A 9,111-nucleotide genomic window follows, 5' to 3' on the forward strand; every position below is an offset into this window, starting at 1 on the left:
GTTCTCCCCGCTGCACAGTTCAAATGCTGCGCTTCATCTTGATTAACTGACAAGCAACACGGCCACGCGTACGTGCACCGTGGTGCTGAAAACCTGCAAAGGTGTGCGTGACGCGCGGCTTCTGCAAGCGTGCATGCGTGCGTGGAGGTGCAGGAAAGAATGCAAGCTTTCACAAAACAAGCCTACAAGCATGTGCACATGTTCAGAAACACACACACACACACACACACACACACACAGGTAGTTGGTATTCAGGGGCACTACCTCAACCTCTCACATTACTCGCTATAGAAAGCAGCACAAGCCCTTTCCGTGTGCACTCCCAACATCAGTCACAGATGAAGAATGAGCCTGTGTGTGTGTGTGTTATCTTTCCATTTCTCAGTCTACAGTGAATCAGTCTGAGTAGCGGATTCCAACAAGCTACTTTGTGAAATGTGAGAGCATGGAGCGGCATGACAAGATGATTTGTGTACAGTAGCAACACCAGCTCAACCCTGGGGAGTGTAGTTTACAGTGGGGAATCCATTTAGGCTTTTGCCACCGCATACATAACAAAGGCTTCACAGACAACCCTCAGACCACAAAGCAGCCCGAGGACAGCTTTGTTGTCCCAGCAATCTGTACTTAGTTTGTCACGATCAATATTGTAGGAACCAAGCCCATTATTAATTCATAGTTATAAAAACATTGCGCTCTGAGGTGGGCTGAATAAAGCTGCTTCAAAGAGGAGACAAACACTTGGGATCATTTCACAGGGTATAATGTGTTTCCATCATCAGTATTAATAGTATATGCCCATCCTAGATTGCATACCCTGGGTGCTGCTGGGCCCACAGCAGGACAGGTTTTCGCTAGTGGAATATTTATAGCTGTGCATTAAAAGTGGAATCAAGGGTTTAAGTGTACCATTGCAACACCACTGCTGTTCCTTTGTCTGGGCCTGTCCAAAAATGTCTTGCCCGTGGCTATTTGCAGTGCTACATTCAAAATGTCAGTGATATCACACACTGCCGTCATATCAGAGGTGGAATACATTAAAGAACAGCTGTATCTCTCTGTTTGATTCTTTGCTTCAAGAGCACACAGCAGCCAAACATGTCAGAGGTGACTTTTATGTCAATATGCCACACATGTGCTCTGCTATTAGAGCTGAAGATTTGAAGCAGCTGAGCAAAGGTAAGATTTAGCTTTCTCTCATTTACGCACATGTGAATGTTTAAATACTGGCACCAAAGTATTTCATGTACTGTAAGACATACTGTTTTCACTCATAACCCAAATTAACACCTACAGTCTTAACAAGAGGTGTGAGAGTAAGTTGAACGGCGCTGCCATCTTGTGGTCCCCTTGCACAAATTCCAGTTCACCATAAATGTGGTCTGCTTTTGTTGCACAGTGCTACAGTGTGTTTTAAACGCACCAACAGACAGCAAAAGTGAAACAACGGCCGATTTTTTTTTATTAGGTCTAAGTCAAAAGGTGGACATTTATCTTCAAGCAAACAAAATTAACCAAAGCAACAAACAATTAGGTCTCTTTAAACTACAGTGTTCTATAAAACACAGCACACAAAATATAACTTTCTGATCATGTTTATGAAAAAACTCGAGATTATTTGATAAATTTATCCATGGATTAAACACGTGTACTGTCTTATCCAAAAGACAATGCTGAAATATTATTTACAGGTTCATTGCTAAGAAAAGTAAGCAAATACAAATACTAGTTCTGTTACAGTGCACCCCATAATGTTGCTGTGAATTTAAAGACATTTACTGACAACTGTGCACTGCAAATTATTTCCTCTATGCAGCCTTGTAAGTAATGTAATCATCCTGACTTATAATTCATGCTCACAGGCATGCCATGATGTGGACGTGTAGAAAAACAACATAATAAATATCATCTTTTTTGAAAGAAGATAACAAATTCTAATACACATAACACAAAAACAAACCTTACATGATTTAGAAAGCAAATTCAAATTAAGTTAAAATCTAAAGAAAAGGAAAAAAAAAATTAACATCTGAGCCACTTGCTGTAGGAGTGTGTTACAAAAATGTAGGAATCCACAGAAACATTGATCAAACTACACAATGATTTTAAACATCAGAGATGGTTTACAGATTCTTAAAAGGGCTGGAGGTTGGTGTGCAACAACACTGAACACAGAGAAGAGGAGGGAAAAACACAGGTATTATATTAAAACAATATTTGTTCCTATTTACTACAGTAGAGTACACGTTTCCTTATACACAGCCAACACTAACCAGAGAGTGTAAATGTCTGAGAATCAGTAAAGTTCTTTCAATAAAACTACCACCATGATCATCCCTGAGAACAAATTTTGGTTCAGTACTCAGTGCATCTGAAATGTACTGTCATTATTTCAATTTCAGCTTTTGACACATTCACCTCGCCACATGTCAATTCTAAAAACAGCCAAAACTTTGTCTTGAAATGACCACTAATAATGCCTCCGAAGGTTTCAGTGTTATTCATTTGAAGAATCTGCAAATGCAAAATTTAATGCCAGCAAGTAGCGGCAATCAAAATCTAACCTACGTATGCGTGTGTGTGTGTGTAGGCTGTCATACTACGTTCTTCATCAAATCGAAGAAAATTACTTGTATGAAGCTGTTGTAGAAAAAAACATTTTTGCAAAAAAGGTGAGAGTACATCAGAATACACCGTACCAACTGTAAAAAACAGAGGGGAGACGTGCTGCCTTGGCTTTATTATTACAGTGAACCCTGATTTTAAAATGCTTCTGTGTATTTTAGGTATAAAAAAAAAACAAAAAAAACAAAAAACAAAAACTGATATTCTGTGCATAAAAATGACTAACATCAGGAAGAAGAATGCAATGTTTACTCTGGAACTCTTTGTCAACCTCAGCATCCTCTTCATCTTCCTGGTCTCTGGTCCCTTGATGACTCGCTGTCTTCAACATATACCTCCTCCTCCTCCTCCTCCTCCTCTTCTTCTTCTTCTTAGGCCGCCTCCTCCTCCTCCTCCTGGTCACTGTCATCAGAGCCTACAGGACAAAAGTAAGACAACTATAAATTCAAGGTATGGCTGTAATTACTCCTAAAAAAACCAAAACATCATCATCAAAAAGTAGAAAATATGAAAACCAACTCTGGTTTCATATCAACCCTGCTGTTGAGAGTGGTGTCTTACCGTCGATCACAATTTCTCCACCATCATCCTCCTCCCCTGGGCTCTCATCTGAGGAGGAGATATTTCCTGTCTAATCAGTTTAGCCTGCATTACTCAAACATTTATATTTCAGATACAACATTACCCAGTCAGCTTTATGCTAACAAGCTCTGGGCCTCTCATTCACAACATGATCAACAGCAAACACTACGGATCTATACACAGGATCATTTTACAACAGCTATCTGCTGACATGTACTTTCAAAATAAGATACAAGCTAAATAACTTATGAATAAAATCAAAAATAATGTGAGAAATGTGTATCTGTATAATTTGAGGTTTTAGCTGTCTTTTTAAGTTCTGCCATGGCACTGACCTGCGCTTGGCCCCCTGTCCTCCTCCTCCTCCTCTTCTTCTTCCTCCTCCTCCTCTTCATCCTCCTCTTCCTCCTCCCTACTGTGGCCTTGCTGAGCCTCACCAGTCTCCTCACCAGGCTCATCATCTGAGTCAGAGATTACCACACACTCATCTCCATTGCCGTTGTCAGCTTCTCTGGCCCCGCTGCCACTACTGGAGAAAAAAAAATGTAAATACACACACTCAGAAAAAAACGCTCATTGTCTCGGTATGCATCCCACCTGGTTTTACCAGCAGGGAAGAAAAATAACAGGAAACAATTAAAGTTTACACATGAACTATAATTTTAACGCCCTGAGGCTGAAAATATTTCCACAATTTATAGCTTAATAAGTGGTTTGTGCAGTTACTACACCTTCTGTACACAGCTATGAAAATTGAGGCTGTACCTGCCGTTCTCCCTCGGTTCCCACAGTGGAGTGAGGTAGTATCTCAGTGGGTCTCTGTACAGGTCGTCTTTAAGTATCTAAACATCAGAACAGAGACAATTTCAAAATCATTTTAATTCAATATGTTTGGAGCATGTGCTGTCTTTAAGTGTTAGTTAAGCGTTATACACGATACATAGTCCTGCTAACCTGAGACAAAGGTCTGAGTATCATGTAGCATGTATAAATATGGTAAAAGTGTCATAATTGTACTCATCAAAAAATGATCTATTATTATTTGTGATGGCAAAATCTGAATCTGTGCATTTTCCTAGATTGTGGCAGGAAACTGGCAGGAACGTTGAATAACTTAAGAACCAACTACATTTTCTTAAACCATTCAGACTTTAAAGGAGCTATTTGTAAGTTTAGCTATTGCTACATAGCCAACGTTAGCATTAACAGCAGTTTACTTACCAGTCTTGCCAAGAGCTTCAGCCATCGTTGCATTTACAATGTAAGACGTTACAATACGCCCTCTGAGCAGCTGCACTTCTTCAGGGTAGACTGGACGTTACGGTGACTTGATATCGTAAATTGACGAGACAATTCGACTGGGCTGGAGCTAGCTGTTTAGCATGCTAACTTCAGTAGAAGAAAAGAAGTTAAAGAAATAGAAGCAAAACAAGAGGGTTGCTTCCCACCGCTTTTGACAGCTCTTGGTGAGTAAAGGGATGATGGGTAAAGAAATCTCAATGTTTATTTAACAATCTGCAGCTGTAAATGCTAATGTTGGCTCTGTAGCAATAGCAAAACTTACAAAATAGCTCCCTTAAGGCTTTTCCAGGACACATCTGGCATATCATGGGTGCAATTAATGGTTGTCTAGTGGGATAAAATGTTAGATATCACAATAACACTGAAAAAAAGGCGCAGGTTGGCAGGTTCAAACACATGTCATCAGAGTTGTGCACGGTTAATAATGGTTGACTACTGGGAAACGAATCAAAGCTCTAAGCACGGCAGTGGCATGGCAAACAATCATGAACCCATATTAGTATGAGGGAGCAGTAATCAGTACCTGTGCTACATCATCTTGTCCTGGGTTGCTATGGTCACTGAACCAGCTGAAAAAGGTCTGGTAGACCCCACGTGTCGACTTCCTGGGTTCGCTGTGGGCTGTCAGGTTTTGTCCACGATGCCATAGGATGGGGTTGGAGAAAGACATGGGGGATCCTGAAAACATGAGCACTCAGGATTAGAAGGTGACCTAGAAATTAATGGACGTGTTGATTTTATGAAGCCTGAAGAGACAATGAAAACTTATCTCTAGATGAGAAGAGCACTGTCAGACCTCGCTCAGTCAGATTGAGAGACAAATATTAGACTTCTCTGAACTCAAACTGTAAACAAGCCCTGAACTATCTGACAGTACAAACAGGAGATTGACATTATGTTTCTATAATAAAACACTCCTCTCTTATACTCAATATCTTCAGTTCACTGTTAGTCAAATTAAGTTTATGATAGCAACTATCACAGCAGTTTATCACAAGTTTATATAAGCTGCTACTTTACACCAGGAAATGTACTTGCTGCCCTGACAACTGGAAAACTCTGTACACTGTAATGCAATACAAAATCTGTGTTTACACTAAATGTATGCAGTATTGTAATACAAAATTTTGTTAAGACTGTGTTAGATGTGTTAACTCAACTCTGGTTTGATTCTTTAGACCATAGTTTGTGGTGTTGTATAAAACTACATTGTACTGAACTGCAATGTGTTGAAAGGTCTTGTAAATATTCTCTCCATCCACGTTTAGAAACAAGGCAAACACAGCAACTACAATATTCTCACAATATTCTCTTTTTGCTGTTTTTACTGTACAGCTACATTGTTTGTTGCACAGTTACAAGATTGTGGGTGCGAAGTTGACAAGTTTGTTCAACTTCTTCAGTTTTCTGGCAATCTGCTTTTTATTCTCAGCACTTTTTGGTAACTGTTTCAGAAAATGTGTTGTGATTTATCTTTTTCACTCCAAAATATGACTGCATGTCCTCTGGTTAGCATGTATTATTTTAGATGGGTGTATGTGGGTGATGTAACAAATGAAAACCAAAAGGTACATGACAGATGACAATATTTTGGTTTTGGTATAGAGTTCAGATTATCCTCTATATACACTGAATTTACAGTGCAAAGTCTGACAATGATAACACTATGCATACATTAAGAATGACAACTATATAACCATTACTTAATCTCCACATGCTCATTTTTACCTCCCATCCCAAGGTGCAGCTCCTTCATGATGATATTGTTCTGGAAATATGGGTTCCGTCTGAAGTGGAAGCGGATCCTGTATCCCAGTTTGTTATTCTTGAAAGACTCAATCTGATGAAGACGCAAGGAAAAGTCTGAGTTTTGCTACTAGGGATACAAAATAGCCAGACTTTGGAAGAACAAACACAAACACTTCTTACCTCAAGATCAGTCATGTAACTAAGAGCATCTTCATCAGTCTCGTCAATGTGAGCTGAGAGATGAGGATGGTTCAACAGCTGACATATTGAAGTTAAGAAAATAACCAACATATGTTCATTTTAAATATTGGAATACAAAGCAGGAATGGAGAAAAAGGATTTTTTTCATTTTAAGGATACAGCTGTCACCCAGAAGCCAGGGATGGTTTTTGTAATGGAGCTACGCTGATCCAGATGTGGGCGCCGCTGGCGACTAATCTTCAGCTCCAGCCGTTGGTGAAGGCGGGCGCTTTTCTTCTCAAGGGCTTCCAGTCTCATCTGTACCTGCGCCAGGAGAGCCACTGACTGTCTCATCTCAGGGGCCATCTTAACTGACACAATGGCACACTCCCCATCATCATTGTCCTCATTGTCTGATGGGAAAGAAGAGCTTGGTGTGGACGATGATCCAGATATGGATTCATCACCTTCATCTGCTTCGGGCACATCTTCTGCATCTTCTCTGTCAGTACTGTGCACAGATGTGGAGCTATCTGCTGCAGCTGCCTGTGTTTTAGAGCCTGTTTTGGAGGAATGCTGGCCCCCACGTTGTTTGAATTTGCTCCCCTGTTTCACCTGTTTAGCCTTTTCAGATGAGCAAGGAGTCTCTTGGCTGTCTTCCCCGTCTCCTCCTGTGAGACTGGCGAGTGCTTCAGCAGCTGCTATGGCTGCTGAGTCGGACTTGTCCAAAGGAGCAATGGGACGCAGCTCTGATCCTGCTGTTTTCTCTACAGCTTCCTTTGAGTCAGCAGATCCCTGTGCACCTGAGGGCTGTGGTTTTTCGCTGTTGCTGGCATCGTGACCGTCAGCACTGGAGTTGCTGACAGGCAATGTACTGTTGCCATTCGTGCTGTCTAAACCCCGATCTGTTTGCACGGCAGCTGGCTCCTCCGCGCTGTCTTTTGACTGGCCCTCGCTCTCTGCTGCTTCTTTACTCTGAGCTTCACTGTTTTTGTGACTTTTCGAAGCAACCCCCGCTTCGTTTGATGCGTCACTTACTTTTGAGGACTTGCAGGGAATCGTGCTGCCTTCATCCTGTTTGGGTGATGGACACCGTTTCCTCGATGCAGAGTCAGCGGACTGTTTGCAGTCCGTCAGTTCACTCATGCTAGCTAGCTAGCCAAATAGCTAACAAGCTATGTAGCACGCAAGTTCAACTAAAACAAACGCAAATGCAACTGAATATTCAACCGAACTAGCTAGTTAGTTACTTGTAATTTTGTCCTTATGGTCGTAACGTTACCTACATTCTCAGTGAAGCTAGAGGAGGAAGCAGCTCTCTTATTTCCCCGCGGCCTTGCGGTACGTTAACAATTAGCAGGCTATTGCTAACGTTAGTTAGCTTACGTTACCCAATTCGTGTGTCCTCGCAGTGACGGCTGCATCACATTTCCAGGAATAATAGTCCAACAACAAATACTCGGTCCAAATAATCAAACCTTCCCGTGCTTTATCGTCTTTAGCGACAATCCGCGTTGTTTATTTTAGTTTGTCTTTGCATTATCCGTTAGCTTACTATCCGTGCAGCGACGTGAAAGGAAAACAATCCTCTGATTGGCTACGGTACGCCGCGCTAAAACCTCTCCACCAATCATCTATAAGGGTGTGTTTACATGGTGAACTGTCTGTACCAGCGGCTAAACTGCGCAGCAGCAAGTGCAGCAGAAAATCACAACCTCAAGAAATTCAATACGTTAACCAGACTATATCAAAGCAGACTGTAAATTCTGCGACTTCAGCACTATTTTTTTAAACTCTCTACCTCAGAGGATACCCGTTGAACAGGCGATATTAAAATGTAGGAAATTGGTAATTAATTACACACATGGTTCAAGACCTCAAACGTCAAGCCAAATGTAAACAAGGACTCGGCTTTGTGTATAAATTCAGTGGAGGATGCAGTCGTAATCAGTGGCCTGTGTGATGGTTTAGATAGCATCGAACAGGAATGCTTTATTCCCAGAAAGATTTGGTCGCACACCACTATAAATAGCCTTCCAGTCAAGCTCACACAGGTTGTTTTTTTCCACTCTCAGTCCTCTTTTATTTTAGTACTTGAAAAACAGCATAGCATAGAGTGTCAGCTTTATGTATATTGCTGTCAGTGCTGAGATGAATTAACAAATCGATAGACTGGTTAATCTTGTTTGTCTGGTGTTTTTTTTATTTTTTTTATTTTGCCTGTGCACATTTAAGACTTGCAATAGGGGTATTTGCATTTTGCAACACATAAATATACAATGGGCTTTACAAGTCTGAAATCACATTGAAAATCTCCAATATTTTGCAGAAGACTGCATTATTTCTAGCTCAGCAATCTATTATAAGCAAATGTGGGTTGGTGACCAACTTAACTCCTTACAATAGGTAATATTTCCTTGAGCTGTATACTTTCCATTGAAGCATGCATTCAGATGACACTCAGGTGGATTTGATCTATTTATTTGAGACTTGTTCGAGTAACTCAACCTGCAGCCAGTGTTCACCTGCTATAAATAAGGCTGTGCTGTGCCTGGAGTTGCCAGCAGATCATTACTTTTGCAAAGTGGCATTGTGATAGAGGGAAAAACGGCACAGGAACTAAATGAGTGTCAGAATTCAAATTGTTTTCGAAGCAAGGAGGGTCTTTCTCAG

The 9,111-nt window shown here is 40.9% G+C and overlaps 1 protein-coding gene across 7 annotated transcripts; it reads right to left on the reverse strand.

Annotated features, from left to right (window-relative positions):
* Positions 1-1,439: 1,439 nt before the first annotated feature.
* Positions 1,440-8,243, reverse strand: tspy (testis specific protein Y-linked). Of its 7 annotated transcripts, none has more exons than XM_071477023.1 (8): positions 6,619-8,243; positions 6,439-6,516; positions 6,238-6,349; positions 5,033-5,187; positions 3,973-4,049; positions 3,543-3,733; positions 3,187-3,252; positions 1,440-3,040 (listed from the first exon to the last, which is right to left on the reverse strand). In XM_071477023.1, exons 1-8 carry the CDS (start codon positions 7,582-7,584, stop codon positions 2,997-2,999), a joined length of 1,689 nt encoding a protein of 562 aa, XP_071333124.1. In that variant the 5' UTR covers positions 7,585-8,243; the 3' UTR covers positions 1,440-2,996. The 7 variants fall into 7 exon arrangements, 5 of the variants coding, with proteins under 5 accessions (XP_071333124.1, XP_071333123.1, XP_071333125.1 ...); XM_071477022.1 differs by having other exon boundaries at positions 3,543-3,736; positions 6,619-8,235; XM_071477024.1 differs by having other exon boundaries at positions 3,187-3,234; positions 3,543-3,736; positions 6,619-8,233.
* Positions 8,244-9,111: the final 868 nt, after the last annotated feature.

Source organism: Trachinotus anak, unplaced genomic scaffold, assembly GCF_046630095.1.
Source record: "Trachinotus anak isolate AG129_WGS33_773 ecotype Australia unplaced genomic scaffold, CSIRO_AGI_Tana_v1 ptg000004l, whole genome shotgun sequence".
In the NCBI taxonomy this organism is placed as follows: domain Eukaryota; kingdom Metazoa; phylum Chordata; class Actinopteri; order Carangiformes; family Carangidae; genus Trachinotus; species Trachinotus anak.

Coding starts and splice junctions, on each gene's coding strand:
- tspy (XM_071477022.1), bottom strand. CDS start 7,584: ATGAGTGAACTGACGGACTGCAAACAGTCCGCTGACTCTGCATCGAGG. Junction 6,350..6,438: donor GTTACATGACTGATCTTGAG/GTAAGAAGTGTT, acceptor CGTCTTCATCAG/ATTGAGTCTTTCAAGAATAA. Junction 5,188..6,237: donor GCTGCACCTTGGGATGGGAG/GTAAAAATGAGC, acceptor TCATGTTTTCAG/GATCCCCCATGTCTTTCTCC.